This window comes from Anticarsia gemmatalis, chromosome 13 (assembly GCF_050436995.1).
Source record: "Anticarsia gemmatalis isolate Benzon Research Colony breed Stoneville strain chromosome 13, ilAntGemm2 primary, whole genome shotgun sequence".
NCBI classification, from domain to species: domain Eukaryota; kingdom Metazoa; phylum Arthropoda; class Insecta; order Lepidoptera; family Erebidae; genus Anticarsia; species Anticarsia gemmatalis.
The window spans coordinates 13,160,751-13,187,413 of record NC_134757.1 but is presented as its reverse complement, the minus strand read 5'-3'; the positions used below and the strand labels follow the sequence as shown (position 1 = coordinate 13,187,413).

Below are 26,663 nucleotides of genomic sequence, written 5' to 3'. Positions count from 1 at the left end.
ATGATGAATGGTGCGCTCGTGTCCAATATCAAGCGCTCGCCATACAGACTACAGTGCGGGTTCGACTCCCGCATACAAATGTGTTTTATGACTGTCTGATATTTTGCAGTTCTCATCTCAGAAACATATTGAAATGTAGCCAAACAAGATGAATGTTAGGTCTATGATTTATGTCTGACCTTCACATATGATTTAATTAAATTTATACATTCATATGTTATCCATCTTTGTTACTTTATTAATGGAGATAAAACCTTTTTTCTATGCATTTTTGGCAAGAAAACATGCTTAAAATAAAATTAATTTAGTCGTAATGCGATTCTGTTCACAAATGTATGATAAATGTGACACAAACTCTGTGACGTCATGGAGCTCAATCATACATATAACATGTTGTAATAATCGGCTCCATGATTTCAGTTTTAAACCGATAACCAAAGATTTATTTACGAATTTAAAGCAGCTTACGTAGTTACATCGTTGGTAAAAAATGGATTAACGGGCAATGTGTTCACTGCAACATTATATTTAAGAGTATTTCAATATTATCAGTTTTAAAATCGTATAATGGTTAACACAGAGACCGACATTTCTGGTGAGATTTAATAACAGCTCGGTGAGCGGGTGACGCGCGACGACGTGGCGGCTACGTGGCGTCGACGTGGCGGCGACGTGACGACGACGCAAGTGTTCGATTATTGAAATGTATTTAAATGAGTGTCGAGCGTGTTGAGTGCATGCTCGACACTCAGACACGCCGCGACACTTTAATGCATTCATTAAACACATTTACCACAGCGTGTTGCACTCACTCTCACTCACTCTCACACCGTCACCAACTAAATATAACAATTTATTTTATTTCACCTGCTTCATGCATCACTTTCTTTTAAATACCTTTCAGCTCTGATTGTGTTACGCGTTTCGTTTCGTTCGGCTTTAATTTTTGTGAGACGTTTTCTTTTAGTTTAATGTCTTATAAGTTTATCAATGCCCTCTGATCTCATATTAATTAGTTTTTCTACGGTCTAGGAAGTCCATTGTTTGTGTTCTCAGAAAATTCGTAATTCAAAAGTTCTTATTTTTCATCTGTCAAAAATGTACGGAGGGAATAATCCGTGCCGTTTGCCGAAAATAATTTAGTGCGCCTCTTGTTCAGCTCAAACTATACTTCAACTTTTAATTACGCCAGAATTCGCGGAGCTCTCGAGCTGCCGATACAAATGTCAGCGCAGTTTTAATAACCGTCATTGTTCCCGGGACGGAATCAACTCGTCAATGAAATAAATTACTTGTGCCATTGTCTAGAGCTTGTACAACGTCTGAGATATCCGCGCCACATCGCCTCAGTCCGCGCCACTCCGCGCCAGTTCGCGCTAATGTTATTAAATAATAAAGTTAATTTATTACAAACACAATATTCCGCCAGGATATTGTTTTTAGATTGACGGTTATGCCTAAAGAATTGTTTTATTGAATTTTGTTATTGTTCTATTGTTACCTCGTAATTGCTAGCGCTAAAGCCCAGGGCTTCGCGTTTATACATTTGAAATAGTCAGTGGAAAAAAAGCAATAGCTATGTCGCTTAGCTGTAACAAGCTACACATATACGTGTACATTTTATATAAATAAATAGGAAGGGAATACAACAGAAGAGTGTTCGTATAAAATATCTGTTACAACTTTGTTGGGTTGCACTATCACCCGATATGTGAAGCAGCGAGACAAGTGCGAGAGGAACGATTCCGCCGGTTACAATCAGCACTTCATTGCTATAGCTATATCGCTTACAGATGTGTACTCAAACGTTAATCAAATTTCTGCAGTGTCAAAAGTGTTGTTGTCGCTACAATACACGTTAGTATGAGAGAGACAGCGCTTGATTAGATTTGGTTAAAGTTTCAGATTGTCAGGATTAGATTTGTTAGCAGAGCTAATCCCATTGTTAGTATTTCCCCTGGTGTAGTGTGTTTCAACGTTGTACAGCTCTGTTGGCGAACAAGCGTGCATTGTGCACAAAACCAATGTTTCGTGTATCGAACAATACGGCACAAATCTCGTTAGTCGCTGACGGCCACTGAATGGCTGAATGAATGTACGATACAACGATGGTTTCAGTTGCTGTTATGTAAATTACGATTGATGCTTCGTTTTCATGCAAGAACACACACAAATACACACACACTCACACTGAAATGTCTGTAAATTATAAATAACTAGATCAATTTAACAATTTAACTCACAACTGGTCAAGATTCTCCCACGAGACTGAGGGAGGAATATCGCGTTGAGTCAACTACGCTGGCCTTGTGCATGTTTAGGACTCTGCAGTCCCATATGAATTATCATGCATACAAGCTTACGATTAGGTTACATTCATTACGATGTTTTTCTCCACTGTTAGAACATGTGATATTTTAATAATAACTTTATTTTGAACCTGATGCTATTAATCTTTCCTTAACGTTGACAACATAACGGATATAATTCACGACACCGTCAGATAACACAGTGTAAGTAAAGTCAGTGTGTGTTGAACAGTAAGTGGGATGGATTAATCTCAGTAGTTGGAACATTATCTATTAACGAGTGCCTCGCGCTTATGAACATTGATAGCAGCACTCGAGCGGAGCGCGACTACGAACAACGGTAATTAACAACGTGTACTTAATGTACTGTACGTATTACACGCGATATAACTATACATAGTGAATGACTGTCATATGAGCTGGGAACTAATACTTCACTTTACACAGTGAAATGGAGCGTAATTGATAGTGTGAATTATTACATGTGTTTAAGGCAGTAATTGCCTTTTACAGAGTATACTTCTGTATACGTCGGAAGAAAATAGTTTATTGAAATCCGACCTCAGAAGATTGAGGGATTGTGAAGGTGAGAAGAAAAATACATTTACACAGAAAAAATTGTGCCAAAGATAATAATGTCCATTACCTTCTCAAAAGAAAATTAAAGTCAATTAGGTTCTGTGAACTTGTGGCACAAAATATACGTTTATGAAAATTAATATGTATTTGGGAGTGATTTTTGAAGTCGTCAAATTTCTTAGAAATGCCAAGTGTTGCGTTGATCTGTGTGACGCAGCTGTCGGCGGCGCGCGGCGGTGCTCCGCGACGTAAGGTCAAACTCTAAGATTAATTATTATAATTTGCCGCCCACTTTTTAATTACAAGAAAAAATATAAGACCGTGTGAAATATGGCCCTCGGGTATTAATAATGAAACGCTTGGCGCGGAACATGGAGGCTCTCTTATTTATTCTGATTTAGGATTCAGAGAAATTAATTAAATAATAAATGTGTCTGAAACATTCGTAACTAATGATTTATGTGTATGTCTGTTTTAAGTAACAAACAACAGTGAGGCGCTAATAACCGGTAACACTTGTTGGTTGCTATACAAGTTAGTAAGGTAATTGTTGGCACAGATTATTTACATAGTTGGTATTTTCATGAACTGAAAATATTCCTCTGTGCTTCGGTTTTTTATCAATGTTAATAGACTAAAGCAGGAAAAATATTAGGTACGATGAAAATGAAAATCAGTAACATCGGTCAACAATAATAAAGTATGTTCACAATAACAAAGCTACAGCAGTGTTCGAAGCGTCCCTCTAGTGCTGACAAACGTGCAACACATACAATCTGTCGTGTGGTAATTACATCACATTGTACAGAGCGCGTTGCTCACTGTCGGTTCCTGGCGAACGATCGTGTCCCACAGCTGATCAACGCCGGAGTATTCACACTGTGTGCGCGCGTGCGACGTAAACGTCCGACAAACGCCGGCGCCTGGACGTTTGCGGTTTGATTGTGATGCGACGAGTGCCACAGAGTACACTATTACGCAGTTAACTAACTTTATGCGTCACCAGTACACGGATGACCGACTGTAAGCTAGTGTAAATGAATAGCTAATAGGTTTACTGTTTACTGTTTTTGAAAGTAAGTACTGGTTGTTTATCAATTTCATACCTCTGAATGAGACAAGCGATACGCGTTAATATTATTTCAGGAGTAATATTATCCGCTGGTAATAAAAAAACATACTCTACGTAGAAATAATACATTCCATAAGTCGCATACAGGAAATTGAAATAAACTTGCATTTAAACTAAGTTAAACATTATAACTTAAATAACTTAGGAGTCGAGTCAACAAGAAACACATGATATGAAAAGAATGAACATGCGTGTGTTAAGTAAAGCTAACAAAGAGCTCTACTGTGAGAGGACAGTGGTCGGACAAATTTAACCATCGAGTTGACCAACAACGAGCCGGTTCACTGTTCAACGATACTAGTATACTACTAAACGTTAAGTGTGAAGACACAGAACTGCCATGCGACGTCGCTTCATAGAAATTTATGAGCTCGCATGACTTATCACAACAACTTGCAAATCGATCTTACTACGAGAAATCTTACGACGCCGCGACGTCACGTAGTCTGCTTTAAGAGCTTGAACGATGTAAGAAAGTTACTTAGTTTAAAGATTTTATATAATTTTACGTTGCCCTAAAATTTGCATGTGTGGCAAACTAGCATGTTATATTCGTATTATTTTACTTTGCATTTGTTTGTGTCGTGAATAAGCACCGCAGCGATTGGCTATTTGTGTTTGAAACTTAAAGCCGGACCGTCGTCGTCGCGATACTGACCGGATAAACTTCTCCTCGCCAATATTATTGGAGTCGACAAAGTTTCACAATACTTTACTGTTTAATGGTTAACGAAGAACTTTATAGTTTGAAATAATATTTATACAGAGCTGTAGTTCGACCTCTTGGAACTCTCCTTTAGTATAACTGGTACATACTTTTTGGTTGTGACTACTTCATGAAGAACATTTTTAGTATGTATTGTATGTTTTACTGATGTATGGGAACACATATAAGGAAGACTACAAGCGGTGGCATCGTGTGGCGGCGGCGCATTAACCGCGACGTGACCGCTGGTCTGATAGCTGCCACGTCCTCAAGACATTTTTATAACACACCGCATCACACATACCGAGCGCACTCTTATCCTCATAACATTATATATTACTTAGATTCACGAGGCTCGTACGGTCACAGTTTAGGAGGACCAATGCCTATGATAAGGTACGAATTCCGGGTTTGGGATTCCCTCATAGAACAAATAATTCGTGGCCCAAAAACAGTATTTTGAGTGTCTGATAATTGACTTAAAATAGAACACCTAAAGCCGAAATTGTCAATTTGAAAGAAAGCAGGTTACGGAGATTTCGACCTTTCACTATTATTGAGGAGGAAGAGAACATGGATTTGTGAAGCACAAAAAGCCCTCTACATTTATTTTCATTGAATAAGTAAGGAGTGTGGTTCAATACAAATAAATCTAAAATGTAATGATGTATTGCAGAGTGAACAAGCAGGTCGAAGTAATAACGTGTCGCCATGTTCTGAGGCGATCGACTACACATAATGTAATTACTCGCTTCACGGAGCTTTGGAAAAATACCGCCGCAGCATCGTATCGTATCGCTCCGCACAGCTGTGGCGGCGGAGCGCGGCGCGGCGCGGTGCGGTGCGGCGGTCACCGAGCACACCGCACACAGATTATATCGCCACTGGACTGACAAGGCCTAATAACTCGCGTTAATCTACTTTAATGGGTGCAATAATTCCGAGATTCCGACTTAAGGACCCCACTCATAAATTGACAATTTATTTGCATAATTGCTCGTGGTGAACAACACCCCCTCTGTATCCGCGGGGAGCGGTGCCCCCCCCCCCTTCCCCCACAGAGGCCTATTGCTTATTGAGCTCCGACCTCTAATCCGAACGTTTGAACGCAACGTCCTCTCTCGATTGTGATTTGTTTTTGAATTAACTATATTAATAGGAAAGTGCCGCCTTCGTATTTTCACTGGAAGTCTTGTGTTTATTTCAAGACGCTCTGATGAATATTAACGCCGCAAAACAAACTTGACGCAAGTGAATGGTGGAATGTTTGCGTGTGTTTAACAGTAAGTAAGTAATCAAGTGTTGGCAGATTACATCAATATCAACAAGAATCGTGAACAAATTTCATCAACCCGCTTGTTTGCGTTACGTTTAAGTCTCGAGCGAATACTTTGAGCTGTTATGCCCCCGGGTGAGGATCTTTTAGAATTAATATTATTAAATAGGAAATTGCCTTTCACGAATAATATCGCTGGAAATGTTCTTTTTCCTTCAAGTGATTAGGGTCGTAGTGTCAAAGTTATTAAGCGAAGCGGAAGCCTTTGTCTACAGACTGATCAGCCGATATCTACCACCAAAGCAAATTTTGAAACGCTCAATACCACGATGTTGACATAGGCCTGCCTGTATCACGGCGCGGCGGTGTGAACATTGTCGATCGACTACCGATGACAATTAAATAAGTAATGAGTAGTTGGAGCAGTCTGTATGGTTAGTAGAGCAAAGTGTGTAGTATTAGTAGTATCACCTGTGTCGAGTGTCTTGCACTCCTTTCTCGGCCACCTCCGCACGGCGGTGCTCCAGCGCGCCGTCACCACGGACTCGTTGCGCAGCACCAAGCGACGCTCACACACTATCAACGTAAACACAGAAAAATACATTACCTATGTCTATATATAGATAGAGACCAATGTCCCAAATGCGTATGCGTGAATAAATACGTTTATTTTACAAAATGCTCCACATGTACTTTGTGGCTAGTGGATACCTATGCGTTTGGTCAGTATATCTGAGCTTAAGAGTTGTCTCCCAAGTTTGACCAAAGTTTGATCTTTCAATTAAAAAAAAGCTGTAATATTATTTTTACTTTGCCACCAATATAGAATAATATAACGGAAGTAAGACGACGTCTAATTTAACGTGAGATATTGAAGGAGAGCGATCATTTATCAGGTGTGAGCGGTGTGAGCTCGCTTCAGGTGCACTAAACTGACGCCCTCCCGGTCCTCCCGGCCCTCCGGGGATACCCTCGCCAAGTTTACAAGCGACGAGGTACCGCCGTTATATATCGTTTTACAACCTCACCTTCCAAGGGGAAAACATTATTATTAAGTTTTTAGTAGTTCAGTAAGTGGGTACTAAATATTTACTGCGGTCAAACAACATTTTATAACTTTACTGTGTTTGTCCCCAACAAAGTTGACATTCATAAAAAAACCGCTTTCAAGCAAATCTTGGCCGTTCTTTTGTATTTTTTTAACGATCGAGCCCAACTCTAAATCGTTTAAACAGGTTTAATGAGCGATCTTAAGTTCAATGAAGCCCTCATTAGACTCAAATACTAAAAGTTTATCGCGTGGTGTAACAGTAGAATGAGTTTAATTTGCCTCAAGCTTCTTTGATATTGTTATAAGTTCACCGGTGGAATGTAATTATATCTGCAGTTGTAGTTGTCATTGTGTATAATGAGACACGTAATATAGTCGCGCTGTGTCGATGTCGCTAGTGCTCTGATGTTCCGTGATGGTAGCGAACTAAAACAACAGACGTAACAGTTTGTAATTAGTGTCGTCACACTTCGCCAACTGAGTCTCAACTCCTCCACAATCGTATAGAAACTATTTACTGTTTTACTTGTATTGTGTTTTCATCGCATTGAATTACCAAATGTGGTTATGAAAATAAACTGAGGTTTTGGGTTTGAAATTTGAACTGCCACGCATGTAGAGGTATATGTTTTCAGTGTACAGATTCTTAAAAGATCAATATAATCATGAACTTTGAAACGCTAGAACGTGCGGTACAAGCGTATAAGTTAAGCATAACGAGTAGAACATCGAATGTTCGCTGGACGGACGTTCATATTTATAAGCTATATTGAATTCGCTCGAGGGTCTCTGAATAGTGTCCTAAATAGTTGGCAGGCGACGCGCGAGTGTCGGCGCCGCTCGCCGCCGCACTTCCTAACCTATTGCACTCTGTCTCAAGTTATGACCTCTTTCTAACTGAAAATTTAATTTTGGTACAAAACTTTGACATAGGAATGATCGTTAATAAATTATATTGACCTTAATTGTTTTTAATAAACCATGGATAAGAGTGGTCTTACTATAATAATACATAGAGGTAGTATACACAAGCATGTGATTCTAATATAACTCACGCAGAAGCAATAGTAATTGATTTTGTGACGTTGTGTCTACTAAGTATATCTATTATACTTGATATAAATGAATACACGTGACAATTACCTTTTCTGAGTGGTATGTTGATGAACTGCAGCGAGATGGACTCGGGCGCGTCGGGCATGGAGGGCTTGTGACAGCTGCGGCACGGACACACGCGGGTCAGCGACGGCGGCCGCGTCACTGGGAAGCAACACACCAGGTTAAACACATGATAAATATGCATTTCCCTTTACTTTATGGCTATAGAAGTCAAATCTTTGCTATCATTATAATGTAGCTAGTGGAGAAGCAGAAAGGTATATGTAGATAGATGGTAGACTCATTTCGGCTTTTTATCTCAGGAGACGCAAAAAGGTTTATAATTCGGAAGCCAGAACGAGAATTGATCGAATCATAAAAGTTTGGTATTGGTACGCAATACACTTAAGTAAGTGAATTTAGCGAAGTGCTTGCGATAGTAAGACGAGTGCTCTCACGAAATACATTCCGGTACGATAATAACTTGAATTAAATATAATTAGAATGCATTATACTTTCAGGAAATTTTAAGCTACATGTTTTAAGATCTTTCTAATGATTGCAAGCAAATTTTAAAACATCTGCGATCTTTAAAACTATTGGGAGAACAATTCGGATTAAAAAAAATACAAGAGAATAAAGACTTCAATTTATTTTTATCTGCGTGAGACGTCTGTTTTAAAACGTTATAAATGAAACATAACGCGAGAAAACTCATCAGTCTGAGTGAAGAAGGTTTTGTGACACACAAACGAACACAACCGCTATATTGACTCGTAATGTTATCTCTTAGGTCGACTGTGCGAGACATTTTTAAGTTCAAGTTGCGAGAAAATGTTTTTTTTAACGGGTCGGAGTACAATAACACGTAAGCAAGCTGCAAGCTGATTGTGTTTGAGGTTTGTTAACCTTCACTTTATTGATAACGTGTCAAGCGTTTAGCGACTATTTAAATTGAAGACGGCTGCGAAAGTAAAAAAGAGAAGAACGAAGAATGGCAAAATGTTACTTTGTGTTATAGTCTCTGGTTCATCAATAAAAAGAGTGTTAGTTCTAGCGTCTGTTTTACTATGTTATAAAAAGGTCTTATACCACGGCTAACAGGCAGCTTGAATTACTTTTATAGTATATTAAAGAAAAAAAAAGTAAAGAGAGCAATAAAAAAAAAACATATATTTGTGTTCGCGCCATTTATCTAAAAAAACAATAGACAACAAGTAAGTTTCATGAACAATGTTGTTCCATTACATTATGTAACGGAGGCGTAAACAGGTATTTTTTACTTGTGAACTATGATTATCAGTCGCATTCAAGAACATAAATAAAGTCTATGTATGTTCCTAAGTCCAGGTAAGCTCTGGTCGCGACCGTGTCTGAGTCGCACGTGATTTATATCAGGAATAGAAGCAAAGCCTTGAACTGTCGCCGCCATGCTCACTTGTTATTACACGTGGCTAATGTAACGCACTAATGATACCAGAATAACATGTTCTTTGTTGAACACTACCAAACATAATTAATGTAAACCTTTTCCAGGACCATTTCGGGGGCAGATGGAGGAGTATTTACACATCCAATCTTTACAATACAATTTCAATGTCTAAAATTGTCATTTTGACATGGAAATCTCGATAGATAAGCAACTGCGTGACTGTGACAAAACAAATTCTGTACTCTGAAATAACATCAACATTTTACGATCAAACAAAATTCGCCACAAACAGAAAACATAATACGCGTCAGAGATTTATTCCATCCGAGTTTATTGACAACAGACTTAAGCCTAATGTTCCCTTAATGGTTATTTATTTATTGCGAGTACAACAGTATTATCTATCTCTCTCATAAATATCGCGCTTTCAACCATCTAAATTTGAATCTGAGACTACGCAGAACAATGGACGATATTCCTTTCAACGTCTCGTGATTATGAGAGGCGAGTCTTGCGTACAAAAGGACCGGGGCCTAGAGATAGGGGGAAGCGGGAAATTAGATGGGCCCTTTTTCATTCACCTCTATAGAGTACGCACAGCGGGGAGCTACGGGGGGCTACGGAATTGCTACGAGCTCGCTACGGCGCTACGTCGCGTAGCTAGTTGACAGGCCCATTGTTTGGCTTCGAATACATTTAGATTGTGTTTTATTAGCTGTATATTGTATTACTAAATATCAATTAGAACGAAATAACCTGTAGATAATGATGATGTTGCTTGAAGTCAGAGCGCGCACAATTACTTTGCCGTAAACGTAACTTTATCGTCTTAAGTCTTTAATCGCTTAATCAGCATTATTATAAAACCCAAAATTAACAATTATTTTCCTTAACTTTTATAACACTCACAAATATTGCTATACAATATTGACATTCAATCGTCCTCAATTAATTCAGTGTAATCAATTCTCAGGTCAGATGATGAAATAAATTTAGTTTTCCGTTTCAATTCATTCGCTTCGTATAAAAATATTCAAGTTGGAGAACTTTTCTCATGAATTTTCCTCCAATTGACTGATTCATTTACATTGAAAAGTTGTCAGTTGAACGACAAACTTGTATTGGGCCGAGAATTCATAAAAATTGTCTGTGAAACTTCTGTATAAATCGGTAAATTAATGATATATATCGCTCTCAAAAGTTACAAATGCGGTAGTTAACTTGTTTCTTCAAATATCATTGAACGAATACAATTCATTATGATAGCAGCAATTTCAGCTTGAACAAATATGACAGTAGAGCTACAAACGCGCACTACGGAGTATTATCATAAAAGCTGTCTCTACTTTAACGTTTGGGGTCAGCCAATGCCAACATATACAAGTTATTGCCAACAACTATTATAAAGTTCAAGAATACTGACATTAACTGTATGATATGTTATTTTTGTTCAAGATTTACGACCTACTTGGTATTATATGATACTGGAAGCAGGAATGTTGGCTATTATATGACACTTCAATTACATAACAATGGCATCTCATTACCCACAACAAACAGTACACAGTATCAAATCAGTGACGTGAGAGGTCATTAACATTCAATCACGCACACGTCGCACACGTGACAGACACTTTATACTCTGTACATTGTCGATAATAGTATAATAGTGTTAGTAACCACGTGATCACGTGATCAGTCGATCATGCGAGCGCTATTAACAGCTCAACGTAATTAACGTTACACGCTCCGAGTGTGCACAATACGAGGCTCGATTACTATGAATTTAACTAAGCTTAGCTGATTACCCTCATATTATGTGAACAACCGTTTACCTGTTACTTAGGAACAGTTACTAGAGTAGTGCGTGGGAGTTGAATATGAAGTCATATCAACAGAACACACTTCGCAATTCATTATAAACGTAACTCGGTGGAACAGTGTCTGTGAGCCTATACGAATGGTGATAAGTTCTCTCTGACACATTCATCCTTTAAATTTAGGCATAACTGAGCATTTTTTGAATATTTTTAGTAAAAAGTTGCGCTATGTTTGGGTTAGACCGCAACAGTAAAGTACGATGGCATTGAACACATGTAGCGGCAGTTTATCTCAGCGATAGTTCAGCGCTATGTGCGAAATACATACAAATAAATATGTCCGCAAAGAATAATGTAGTAGGCTATGTACGTTTTTAACGACATTCCTTTAAACTAGCATAACTCGTATAGATTACAAGCAAAAAATATATGACAAAGAATTTCATACTGTACAGAATGTTGATTTATTGCCTGTACATCACAGTTGAATCAAAGCATGATGTGCTACTATTAAATATGGTCCTATATTATAAAATCCTTTAAAATTTTTTTTTACTGGCTAGACCACATAATATTATTACCGATTAAAATAAAACATAAAAGGAATAAACCTAGAAGAAGTACTGTAGAGTAACATACGTATCTCGATGGGAAGGTACTCGTCCTCGGGCGGCGGCGGCTGCGGCCTCTTCTCCGGCGGGATGTACACCATCTTGTAGCGACAGCGGCAGATGTTCTCTGCAACAATGCAACAAGTATATAACACTGTAAGACATAGTTCAACCTCGGTATGCACTCTGCCGTAATAGCATCAAAGATGAAATGGTATTTAAAGTTTCCAATGTATTTTTCTCAACCTATAACTGTCCCCCCACTGGGCAAGGATCTCTTCCCGAACGAGGGAAGGGTTAGGTCTCGAGTCCACTTAAATACCAATAAAAATTAAGATTTAAAATGTGACAATGTTTTCCATATTTCTGATGCTGACTGTAACTCATAGATTGTTGTTACATATCTAGTAAATCTTTATACCTGTGATTTGTACGTTACGAGAAAGTAAAAAAAACAAAAACAAACTCAATAGATAGTACTGAAAATAGCAAAGCATAATAACTTATTATTTGTAAATCTCATCTAGAACAAAACGTGTGAGTGTGCATGAAACAATGCTGGTGTATACATCATTCGCCCGCATCCCAAGACAATATCGACATAATACGTAATGTATAGACAATTCACACAACATATCAGTGTTGACATAGACGTAGTGGCTGTGAGATTATAGAGGTAGTAGTTAGTACAGTCTGATATCAGCGGCGCGCTCGATTGTCTCGTGCAAGTGTACACAGCGGCTAATTACGCCATCTTATGTACAATACACCACTGATACTATGTCGTCACAACAATCATTAATTATCTATGTATATATGTATGTTATGCATAACAGCTAGTCAGTGCTCTGTATAGAATTGTTATCTAATGAAAACCCCCAACTAAACAACCCGCAAAAATTTTGCCGACATGTTTTCGATAGATGTCGACTACTTAACTTATATTTTAAAACATATTATGAAAATCAGCGCTGGTTTAAACATAAACATAACACACAGGTTTGTAAAGTTTACATATAAGCTATGTGAAAATATTTCATCAAATTGAGTCCACGAGCAGCGTGTCATGTGCTCAGAGTGGAATTGAAATAACCAGCGTCATATAACGAGTTTACAGTGTTAAATAAATAATGTGCATTTCCAAAATTCGTGATTTATATTCATGTTCAGTCCTACTTACTATTGACAAACACAGTTGCAATGATTGCTCTGTTACTCTCACATAATATCACGCCTGCTATATCCGGTGTAGGCAGTGGTTTATAACATACGCCTACGTTTCGCCATTTAAAATGTCAGTTTCATGTTATAGGGGGCGAGCTTATCGCCATTTACTAAAATCCGGATAAATATTTAGAAATATTCTAATATGGATCAAAAAATACTATTCGTACTTTATCCAACCCGGTAATTAAGCCCCAATTCATGCCGAGGAGTCTGATACACAACCGACCGCGCCACGGAAGCAGGCTGACTGTTACTCTTATACCCATATTATAGTTATTAGGAAATTTATTCTAATAAAATGAAACACCAAACTTTATCGGGCAGATTCAATCACAGCAAATGAGTTTTCTCCTAGTTACAATGTAGAGGCACCACAAACAACAAGCAAGTGATAAAGTATTCACGAACTCTACCAACTCTATGTAACTCTACGTAGAGTCACGGTACAGCCGCAACATGTAATGGAATTTTATATTCAAGACTCTATTTATTTACTATACACTGATTACTAGCATAGACTGTTTCTTTTCTGAAAGAAGTTCCATCGGAGTTCTACGATTTACATACATAGTTGTACGAAAGCCTTACATGCCTGTTGTTTTTATTGATAGAAAAAGATACTTGTCTTGCAGTAAAACGATTCTGTGATAAAATTTCAAGTCAATTAATAAAACAGCACTTCAGAAATACTTATCTTTTAATTCATAAAAAAAACTCGCCGTTGACCTAACACAGACATTTTTTAGTCTACGATGTAAATTAAATGTTTGTGAAATTGTAACGCAAACATCATTATTTATGTACCAGTTTCTATCACCAAATCAACAAACAGAAGCTTTGTCACCAAAATGAAACAAATCAAATATTTACGTTTAATTATTTAGTACATGAATAATTTAGCGGCTGTTATTAATCATCGATCATACAATAAAGTAATTAATAAGTGATTAATTCTGCTTTTGTGTAAAATAACAGGGTTTAATTAAAACAAGTGACAATGGCGCCGCCGCCACGTAATTTATTTTGTTTACACGTTTATCATCCACCTAAATGTAATGTTAGAACATTGTTATTATCAGGTGTATTTTGTATGCTCTCTAATTTTTTTATAGCTATATTATTATCATAGTTGCTCTAGGAACACGACTGTGATCTTTGGTTAAGGTATTGTGTAAAGTGATGCCATATATTCGCACACGTATTTTTTTCTAACTGAAAACCCAATATCGTCCCTGAGATCTTAGTTACTTGATTACAAATTTTGAAGACAATCACTTTATACAATTTAATTTGGTACAACAGTACGTATTCGTTGATGTAAATTAATTAAACTGATAAAATAGCCGAGTAATAGCACTCTGTTTCATTATTCTGTCACTTCCTAAGAAACGAGATAAGTTCTGTTATTTATTGTTCAAACCATTCCGTAGCAAAATAAAATGCTAATACAATTGAGACCCGATGAGAAACAAGCAGTAAGTTAGAGGAAGCGCAACGAGTCGTAATAGTGGTGCAGTAACATCTGTTTACTGGCGACCTCGATACGACTCGCGACCACCGGAGTGAGCTTACATACGACCTAGTGCTCACTAGCGAAGAGTCGCTGTAACCGACCACGTACTCGCACATGACGTTCGGTAACGATTGCAAGCAGATGAGTACCGTGTCGCTATGAAACAACAACCACACAAGTTCGTGTGGTACTTTTGCACTTAGAAACCGTAGTAGTAAAAAATGACTAGCCACTTGCAGGCTACTGCTGCCGTGACTGGCTTGTTAAGATTACTGCTAAGTAAGCGTGCTCACAACAGCGTTAACTGCAGTCGTATGTGGGAACCGAGCTCATAGAAGCAATAACTGTTAAGAAACATCGTCCGCTGCTGTCTAGGCGTCTACCAAGTAGACTCAGTGACTAGCCGCAATACTTGTAGTTACAAGCCGCTAGTGAGTACACAGCACAATGTACTGAACGTACAGAAACTACGTACAGTTGAAACTATTTCATATTTTCTCTTCGATAGTTCGAAATATAAGACTTTGTGTGCATCATTACTTTCATATATTGCACCATATTTGTACGTACTCCAGTGCGCAGGGAATGAGATTGCATCTGTTCTGGATTGCTTCTCTTGTGCGGATGAGTTAATGCGTGTTCAATACTGCAGCAGAACTGTGCTAGAAGCAAACGTGAACAGTTTTCACGACGATCAAGTGAAATGAATCGTATTAGATTTACTGTCTGTGTGGCTCACGGTTATTGTGATTATTTCTCTATCGTAAATCGTAGCGTGGTTCTAGATAGTGTGAACTGTATAGTATTTAGTCGTATATCACTGCTATCATACATAATATATCTAACTGTAAATCCAAGCCTGAATAGTTTATGTGATGAGCACAAGTGAGCTGAACACAATGTATCTTTGTTTATGTAAATATAAATGTTATAAATAATATACAATATATTCTTGTAGTAAAATAAAATATACCTTAAAAATGTTTATATGTTAAGAGTTTATAATTTTTTTGCCAGAGTTAAGCACGCTCAAGCTATCAAAATGGCACTATACCCATCATTGTAGGTAATCTATTTTTTAAATTAAATATGAATACATAATAAGTCCGTACAAAACATTAATACCTCACACTGCGTATGTTATATTAATCATAATATAATTTAATTTGGAACATTGTGTGTTAGTGCTTCCCTCTTGGACAATAACAACGCGTGTTCTCTGTTGTCTGCCAAATGGCCGCAGTTAGTGTTCACAGAGTTATGTGTGAAATATTACACCTATTAACTTATGACAATTCAAAAGTAATACTATGTATATACGAATGTTCTGCGTGTGAACGAATCAAATTCGTACAGATTGCAGCTTTATGCGAATTACATAGGAATGTTATTTTCTTAACTTTAACTATCAGCCGTGTGCGTAATGAAACAATCTGAGAATAAAATGTTTTGCATTAGATTAAAAGATAATATCGCCTTAAAAAGCCACTCTATTTATAAAGGTTACATTAAAACCTGAACAATACTCTTTCAGCCAACCTTTTGTGCCCTAAAATATGAGTTGTAAATGAACGTGGTTGAAAAATAGAGGCAGATGAAAATAATATTTAGAGTTAAAATTACAGAGACTTGATGGAACGTTGTGAATTCATAATCTGCTTACTTTGTTCACGTATTTTGTAATTACGTTTAAGGATTACTAATGATTAAAATATGTTTGCTATTTAAAATTGTAAGCATGTAAACTTTCTTTGCTAAATCAAAGTTTAACACATTTGAAACCGAGGTTGATGCCAAAGCTTTATAAAATTTCGACATTAAAATTAAATACCAATCTATCTTTTAACCACGTTCCGTATGAAAATATTAAGAGAATGTCTAATTTACTCATAAATATTATTATGAGCAGAACTTTCATATGAACATTGAATGGCTGGCGATTTGGTAAAGCAGAGCAGGCTTTGCTTAGCACTGTAACAGCATGAGGTAAATTTTGGTAATCGCTTTATTTTTTCGAGGTCTGGTGTTCTGTACAAGCTCAACACCTTAATAACTCGGTCGTTAACAATTTGTTGTGGGAGCGTGACCTAATATAATAAAATTGAATATAAAATTAGCATTTATAACAAATGAGCGCGTGAGTTTATGTCGGTATAACACTTTAATGGTTAATATCGTGTGATGAGGGACGCCAAGCGTTTTTATTTCATGTCCCGCACGTGAACTGTGTACAGAATACAGTTACTCGTTAAATATAATTATATTGTCATTATTCACGGGTTTGTTTATGCTTATTTTACTTTTCAAATTGTGTTATCGTAGTTTCAAGCCTAAGTTTTCATCAGTGATAGTTAAAAAAGATGCCGTAGTCGCTCAGAACGAACGAAGGTTTGCCTAAATAAAGACCGTTCTAGGTTAATATTAGGGATAAACCGTTACTTTACAATATATTTGATTGAAAAAGCAAAACTGGCAGGGAGATAGAACTATTTGTGTTATATATTTCGCCATAACTCAACCTTTAAATGGGTGAAATGATACGTAACAGCAGTTTTTTGAAGAAGCTCATGTTCAGGCCGTTGGTAACTAAAAGTGCCAAGGGTAATAAAACAAGTGCCAAGAGAAAAAATCTTTAGTTTATAAATTCGTAGTGAAATTTAAAGTGTCAGTTTAGTAGTATATCCGAGCGGACAGTATTTGTATCGCGGGCAATATTTTCACGAGATAGGTTTGAGATTCAAAGCGATGCGACGTTCCGCCGACGACGCAATATCTTAAACAACTTTATATAAATTTCAAATATATTTTTGGTCAAAGGAATGTTTAATATCGCAGCCTTCTATACACCAGCTGACACATTACTTTAGAACTGAGATATGAGAGCCGCACAGTTTATATTATATAACATTATATTGGAATAATCCCGGGCATGCACGATTGTGGCTACAAGCTGACTGACAACGATCGGAATAACTTGTGTCAAAACGTCAAACAATGTAAATTGCATGTCTGTATTGCAACATTTGCAACTTCCGAAAAATACAAGCTGATGGTGTTGTTTTGTGGTTGTGGATAACATAAATATTTTTTATTCAACTCAAATCAGTTGTGACTAAAAAAAATGGCACGGGTAAGCTGTATGTTATGTGTTTTAAAATAATGTGTGACCTGGTTGTGCTCAGTTCCGGTCACATCCGGTGAGTTCCGGTCAGTTCCGGCACGTGCTGGCACGCTCTCACGCTCGCTGTGTCGTGTCCCGGGGGTCAGCAGTCGGCACTGCATTTCACACTGATTTATTATTTAATTTATCACAAGAACGCTGACATGTTCCCGTTCTCAACATATGTCTCTACACTTTATTTAGCTCTTGGTTAAATTTAATTTCTACCTTTTTTTAGCGAGAGTTAGTGAATATTTATTTGCTACTCTTTTACGTGTAATCTGAAATCATGAAAGTATCGTTGAAACACAGAATTATTCATATCCGCGATCAGTGCACAAGATGTTTCCATAGCGAAAATTATTTCTAGATGAACGACATAAAATTTACAAATGAAACTAGAAACTACTTTTATTCTTTCAAAATAAATGCTGATGTTTTTTATTTGATCTTTGATACAATAAAATATATGTAGTTTCCCGATACTTAATCATAGTTTATGGCCCGTGACTACAACCACCTACTGTTATGCGCGATTGTAAATATTTTCTTTTAATTTGTTACCTACTTTGAGAATAATTTAATAATACTTAGTAACTTTAGGTTGTCTTCAAGCAACAAAAAAAAATCAGTTTTACCTCATTACACATCATTAGTATGACCCACTGATCATTATATAAAATTGAAATCGGGGGTCAACTAAATATAGCAGTTCATAATTATTATCTCAAACTTACGCTTATGTATCTATCTAATACTGATTGTATAAAGGTAAATTAACGTTGTGGTAGACTTTAAATCAATACTCTCTTAAAATGATTAAGCGACACAAAGCCAAAGCATCAACAGTTGGAACATCGGGAGAAATCATTTCAATGTGGCTCAAATCACATGTTCACACAAACTATTAGTTTATACAGATCTGATTTAATTCCCACATTCTGTGAGTCATTTGAACAGGGACAAATTCCGGCCGAATTGATTGGCGCTCGTAACCCGAGATTATGCGAGCTCGCCTCGTGGGCGAGCACGAGCCGGTAATAGCCGAACATAACCGAACATTACCGAGCATGGAGCGGAACCCGCTCGTAAACTCTCGCGTCCCTATAAGTTATGTACGTACACGAAATACTTGACATGTAATAGAATATATTGTTACTAAGCTAAGATCACGACTTTGTCTGCATACATTATCCCATTTGTCCCAAAAATCACATGTGTTCTCGCATCGAATGTCATACATTAATAAAATCATGTGGCGCACACGCAGTATCCTCAGCGGACAGAAGCTAGAATAATAATTTATAAGTATTTATTTTTTGTGTTTATCTAACCAACTGAGGGTTTGCTGATCGGGTAAAATAATAAAATTAAAGTAACTATAATTTAATCAGGTATGACAGACAAACATATTATACTCTACGTAATCAATATCAGCATGGATATTTTCGTATACATACATAATGAGGTAGTAAAATGTTTATGATATAGAACGACATACACTGGAAGTGGGGCACATCTCTCGGACGTACATAACTAAGTACGTTCGGAGCAGCGACCGATTGATGACGCCCTGTGACGTCATAGTGCAACTATACCACTTTACGTTGTACATATTCGGGTCACGAGAACAAAAATACCAACATCCAACAAACGTACAGCTGCGATGTAAGTTGTGAACTTTATTGCGTGATATAAAGAAGGCGACGTTGATTCAAAAGAAAATCGTGAGAGAATTTTTATTAGTAACGATCTTCGTAAACAAGCTATGTTACATCCACGGCGTTGTTAACTGACTTCAATAAATAAAACAAACGTATTTAGTACTTTATGTAGGTATAACCTTTTTCATTTGTTTTCTTAAGAGCTATTAACTTGTAACGAGAATTTGTAGATTCCTCCACGTCTTCTAGAGTTTCGTGTCTGTATTATGTCAGACTTATCTTGTGTCAATGTATTTTGTGTCATGAGAATGATTGGGTAAAAATCACTCGCAAAATTGTACGATATCAAAGAGTTTTCAATTCAATTCAAACTATCTAAGCAACTATTACGGGACACAGTCTGCGTGGCGAACATAAATTCGGTCATCTGTTAGAGCGAGCAAATATCTATCTATTCAAAGTTTAGTACTAAAATGAGACATTAGTAATAGAACAAAGTTGTGTAGCCTCACAATGGCTCACAGTGGCAAGTAGGTCAAAATCAAAATCAAAATCAAAATCAAATCATTTATTCATTTAGGTCAAATATTGACACTTATGATAGTCGTTACAATTACTGAATCTACCACTAGCTCGGAAAGGGGGTAGAGCCTTATGAGAAGAGCTAGCGAGAAACTCACGGCCACTCTTTTCAATCGCCAAAAAGTTTTACAATGTGGTTGATACAATAATTGATCATGCGAGGAGCTGCCAACAATCAGCGATATAGACTAAACGTCAATTAAGTTAAATGAACATAGCTAGGTTATTTATTAGTCTCTGATCATACCGTATGTTGGGAGCACCTACTAGCATGTGATAATAAGAATATGGGCAGCAAGTGAGCACACTGGTTGTGAACATTATAAAAGAAAAAGTGACAGTTTTATGAATAACATCAAATTGTACGTAACATCACCTATTTGCATCATTAATTGCCCATATTTTACAATATTTAGACCTACTGCTACTGAGTTTATACAATTTATAGCAAAGTTCCCTAATTTCAAAGAATCCTAATCAAGCGAGCGACTAATCCCAAGAGCTATTGTCGTTTAGATACTCATCAATTCTGTAATAAGCTTTCCTAACGAGATGTTCCTTAACAGCAACTTTGAATTTTGGCAGGGGTAAATCCATGATGTGCTTTGGAAGCTTGTTGAAGAAACGAATGCCGAGACCTACAAACGAATTGTGCACCTTGTGTAAACGATGATGGGGACCTACTAATTTGTGTCTGTTTCTAGTGTTGTAATTGTGTCTATCGCTATTTGTTGCGAAAGTCCCTAAATTTTGTTTTATATACAACAAGTTTGCAAGCACATACTGTGATGACACCGTCAGTATCCCTATCTGCCCAAAAAGCTCGATCGGTCGATCGTGTCAGTCGTAAGTCGCCGCAACTCGCCTCGCTTCGGCGAACGATCTCCCGCAGCCAGTTACAGCCAGTTAGAGCCGGTTAGAGCCAGTTACTGACAGTTACGTACAAAGTTGCGGTGAGTCCGCAAATCACGCCGCATTATTGTCCCTCCAGTGCACATTCAAGATATAAGGGTGAAAACACAAAACTGCGATGCGATTTAACGTCGAAGAAATATATGAGCTCGCGCCCGCATTACTCATCCGAGTGAATCGCGGTGCATCGACGCTAGCTTGGCTTTGAGAACTCAAAGCATAAAAGGAAGACGACTAGATAGACGAAATCGTACAGTTGTAATTTACTTCGGCTTTTTCGGCGTTGAAAATTCACACCGCAGATATTCGTCGCTTTGTGTTCGAAGCTTTAGACGTTGTTTATAGACGATATAACTTCTACTTCATTTGAGACCTAATTTTTCTTTTAGAAAGAATTGAATTTTTTGTACCAAATTCTAGCAAAACATTCACAACAATTGAGTCCTAACCCTAAATGTGTTTCAAAGTAACTTTGAACTACATGTCGTTGTCCCGAAAAATCTTGCGTGGCTCGTAGATTACCTGCCTAACTGGTTACTAAACATGAAAAGAGGAATCTTTATAGTTTGGTTAGTGTAGATAATATTACGCGTATATTAAGTTCTATGCACAACAGCTCAACATGACTGTTATTGTTTCGTCTCGACGGCTCTTTTAGTTCGCTTGTGCGCAATCATACTATTGTTCGCCATTTTTCTACATTCTATTCAGTGGTTTTTGAGATGAACGTCTACGTACAATGGAAAGTCAAATATCTATCCTAAATATTTGTTTAGTATTCTCGCCTTTTCACGTCTGACATATGAAACCTTTTTAAAGATTATGTAAAAATAATCCAAAGCTAAAATGAAAGAAAATCAACAACCCTGAATTTCAAAAAGGTTGGGCTTTGTGTACGAACGTCTTAGGCAGCAATATAATATTAATATTGTGTATTTTCTAATACTATGCAGAATGATAAATTTATATCTATTTTGGCACAATCCATTTTATCATCTTAAAAACGAGATAACTTTTAAAAATTCTAGGAGAATTTGCGGGCGAAGCTGACAGTACAGACAATGTCGATTCGAAATATGCATTCCTATAGCCACGAAAGACCGTCTGCAGAAATCTTTATAGTGAAGTTTGAAATTGTCAGACAAGTCCAGCGGTTTCGATTTAATCCCGCGTAGTGCTCATATAGAATGGTGTGAGTGGTGGTCGCGGAGGCATTATGCATGCGGTGACGTCACAGCGTGGCAGCAGCGCTGCAAGGCGAGGGAGCGGTTAATCCCATCGCCTCGCAGTCCTCGCACCAATCACTTTATTGAATTCGTTGGAACAAGCCCGGCAGCTACACTGTGTCGTGTATAGACTGTGTGGTGCACGCTGCACGAGCCGCGCTGCTCTTATTCAATAACACAAATTGGATCTGTTGCTGCGAGCTGAAGGAACATTACCGTGCGCGCTGTTATTGCTTCGCAAGATTCCATTGTCTAAGTAAACTGGGAAACCGATGAAATTGAATTTAAATTGTGCAATCAAATAACGTTCTGTACATGTTACGTTTTCCTTCTATTTGTTAGATGCTGACATTATTGTGTTAGCCAAGTAAAGTCCTATTGGTTACTCGTTATGATTAGATAACGTGTGGTATTTTTTTTGTTGTTGTAAAACAAAACTTTAATGTAGCATTTTATATTATATATTGTTTTTATATACAATTGAATGCAACAAAAGTTTTACATTACAAGGAAGCTCGACCGCTAGACTTTTCTCCGGTCATTTATATGACCACACAGAGTTGCACGAGGAAAAGTTAGCGATCGCACTAACTAGATAGTTGTTGATAAACAGGAAAATGTACACCCCATCGAACGGATACGATTGCCCTTATTAATATGGAAATTGCACTGAAGCACTTATTTTTTATTTTGCGGAAGCAGAGAGTAAAGTGTCAACGTGAATGTATGTCTGTCACTCCCTGAGGACTAATATTTTGAAAAGTTTAGTGTAGCACATGGCAGCAGCCCATGATGAACGCACTTTAGGGTTTTTTATTGTAAAGTAATTTTCTCGCGAATTCAGCGTTCCAATCCAGTCGGTCATCAATGTTCAGTCCTTCGTTTTATGTTTATCGGAAAACGTGAGTCGTAACTTCCAATCAGTATCCAGAGGAAATGTTAATAGAATAATAAATCCGCCGAGTAATTCCAGATAATGTGTACAAACAAACGAAGTAATGCTAATGACTTACATTGAAGTACTTTGAGGAAAACTAGCGTTGAGGAAAATTCTCCAATCAAAAGAGTCGTCGTGAAAAATAATCTCAAAGGAATTCGCTTCCAAGTAACGAAGTACACGCAGACCCGGAGTAAAAGACGTCTCATATAACTACCTCAAGTAAAATTGTTAGTGATAAACAGGGATATCTTAAGCAGAATATTTTTTTTACCATTTTTATAAGTTTAATTACGTCACTAGACATTTTCTATCGAGTACCGCAAACGCAGCACAATATAAATTCTCTGAGAACAATTTCCATTCGCTTCGGTCGGTGAGCCTTCAGAGACTCGTCGTTTTTGAAACGGCTCGCTTTATTGAAGTGGTCGGACTTGACGACGTGATAGTAGCTCGATCGCTCATCGGTGACGTCACGAGCGGGCCCCGACACGCGCGACACGCGCTCGCTCGGCACGCGCTCATTGTGTCGCCTCCGCTTGGTCCAGTGTCGCTGCTCCGACGTGCGGGGTGACCGCACAAGGGACTTAAATCATAAATCAGGGTTTTTAATATTCTCAGTGTATCCTTCGCTGCACAGGGAGCCTGCGCGTGACGGACCAATAAATTAAGTACAAAATACTGACGCTATTTATGGCTCTGGTTTCTGGTTCGAATTTTTTAGAATTTATAGAAGTAAAAAAAAATGTTTTTTTCGTTACAAGCATTTATCACTGTAAGTGCAACCATAAGTCTTGCAATAAATAAGCTACGTGCCGCCCGCGCTCGTGTACTCGCCGACAAATCGGTAGCGTGTCCGCAGTCGTGTCGTGGACGTGCCGCCGTCGTCCCGCCGGCCACGCCTCACTTCGCCGCCGTCTCACCGCAATAAGTGACACATTAATTTGACTTATAGCAACGCTTACGGCCCCGAGGACCGTCGACGAAGTGAAAACTGTTTCAAAACGTCGCTGCTATTTGCATTTTATTGTTAAAACGCGATGAGAATTCCTCCGTTAATTTATAACGAGCGGTGTATAAATCAGTTATGGCAGTTTTAGCGAGAACATCTGCTGGCGTGTTCTTGTTTCCAATTAATTGTGAGAGTGGAGCGGCTCGTTATGGCTCCCGGTAGTAAAGCAAACATTTTTTAATTTAATGGAAACTGCTCGGCTCGTGTGTGCTCACGTTTTGTTCATTTACAAATTCGCTGAGTAATAACTGTCGAGATAATGAATCAAGTGTTTCATCGTCGGACGAGATTGATGAACTCGTTCATAGTTTGTAAGTTACGTACGCATGAAGCGTATTGATCATACAAGTTATCCGTCAATGAGAGGGCCGATTACGACTGCTGGGATAATTCATGTTGACGTAAGTTGTATAAAATGTTTATTTTGGGCCTATGTCTGTGGGCACTGAGCCAAAATGAAGAATATGAGAAGTACAGTACACGTGTACACCCTCAAATCGTCGTATTTTCTAAGTATTATGTGCATGTGCCATCTGAGTACATCTCCGTTAGTTGATAAATATTTATAACATTAGTGGACTTCCGATCCAGTGAGAGCGAACGTCCTCGTAAATATGTATGCAGTTTAACCCCTCGAGATTGTTTCTGTAATGTTTCTTTATGAAACTTGTTATGTTTCCAATAAACCAGACTGAGTGGAGTCGGTGCAAGTTGCTGTTGCCTGCTGTTACATATTTATTACGTCTATGTTGTGGACTGTTAGCCGTTCCTTATTAGCGAGTCAAACTGTACCACTTGAAAATTATGGATTGTTTTTTCAACCCAAGTAATTTTTCTCAAAGATATATTATCATTTGGTATAAGGCTATGTATCCATATCCGACGGAAGCTTACTGTTATTCTAATCTCATATGAATAAGAACTTATACAAACTATGAGATATGCCACGTGCAATGTTCAAGCACGTTCAAGTTGATACAAAGCGTTGTCAGTTGAGTCGGCATCGCAAACAACTTAGATATCAAACATCTTAACTAAAGTTAGACTAATGGTTCGTTTACACCGCGCCGCGCCGCCGAGCCTTCACCGATCCATTTCCGATTCAATTCAGATAGATTTTGTGATTTTGAAGACAAATGGATGCTAAAGCTGAGTATCCACTAGAGAAATGTGACCGAAAACTGAGCATTTATATAACACTCCAGTTTTACGCAGTGATAGCTTGTTATTCCAAGTCCGATTTACATATTATAGGTCACAATAGTCCGTTTCACATTGTTCAAATGCGCAGGATTTGCGTATGTGTCCTCCTGGCTAAATTTCGGTTCAGTCAATTACATTGAAACTAAACAACTGAGCAGATCTTTGATTATAGTGTATAAGTGTGTGCGTAACAAAATAAATATAGATGGTATTTTCTTTTCCTGGAATCATAAAAAGCACCATATTTATTGCCGGTGGTAGTGAATCATAACACATCGATCGAAGGAGTCAAGACATGGACAAAAGGCACTGAGGTCCTTAATTTCAGTTTCATAATACAGGCAAGTACCGATGCAACCTAAAATGAGAACGGTTTTTGGTTCTCTTCAAGATCTCAGTAGCAATAATAATAATGCACTACAGTCAGATAAAACAACAAAATGAAACGGAATGCATATTGTAAACGCGGTATTATTCTCATGCTCCGCGCTGAATGTGCGGTCGTTCGAACTGTATGAAACTCGAGCGATCTCCGGCTCGATACGAACGATCTCATCTCCGATTGTGCTTCAAGTTTCAACAGCCAACAGATTGCGATCCTATCGACTTGTCCGCGCCCACATCTTACTCACCGATATCTCTCTTATATTTCGACATAGTTAATGATGTTTTGCAAACACAATTTGTAATAAATTTCAATCAATTTGTCTTGTTTGATAAATATAAAGTGCAGTGCTTAAACTTTCCAAAGTCATTTGTATCTGAAAGTTAAAATTTACGAAATTCTGTCCATTTAAAGTATCAATTGTTTATTGGATTTACTCATATTTTTGCCGTCACTTCGTCTACACAACTTTTTGTTTCTATCAACAGTTTCAACAAACATTTTTTATGAATCTGATGGCCGTAACAGCGAAAATATAGTGTGCAATCTACAGTATGCAAAGCATATTTTGTTGAGAGTACACTTTAAAATATTCATGAAGTAATACAGAAGCTGGCTCAACTAGCTGACGCGGAGCTAAACCGACGGATGAACGAGAAACCTTCGCCGTCAGCTTCACCGACCGCTCGCAACCACTCACCACCACTCGCAAGTATGCGCTGACTAAATGTTATGTAAAATGCAACTATTATAAAGCACTGAAAAGTGATGCAGCGCTTAAGCTGTGTAATGTTAATAACGCTTTGTGACAAGGCACGATAGACCGCG

At 37.8% G+C, this 26,663-nt stretch overlaps 1 protein-coding gene across 1 annotated transcript in view; it reads right to left on the bottom strand.

The window, feature by feature from the left end:
- Positions 1-26,663, bottom strand: part of LOC142977675 (uncharacterized) — a 166,997-nt gene that overhangs the window by 33,887 nt on the left and 106,447 nt on the right. The window contains exons 23-25 of the mRNA XM_076121748.1: positions 12,043-12,141; positions 8,197-8,313; positions 6,474-6,578 (exon numbers count right to left, since the gene is read on the bottom strand). Of these exons, the coding sequence (XP_075977863.1) occupies positions 6,474-6,578; positions 8,197-8,313; positions 12,043-12,141 (321 nt within the window). The remainder of the gene's footprint in view (positions 1-6,473; positions 6,579-8,196; positions 8,314-12,042; positions 12,142-26,663) is intronic.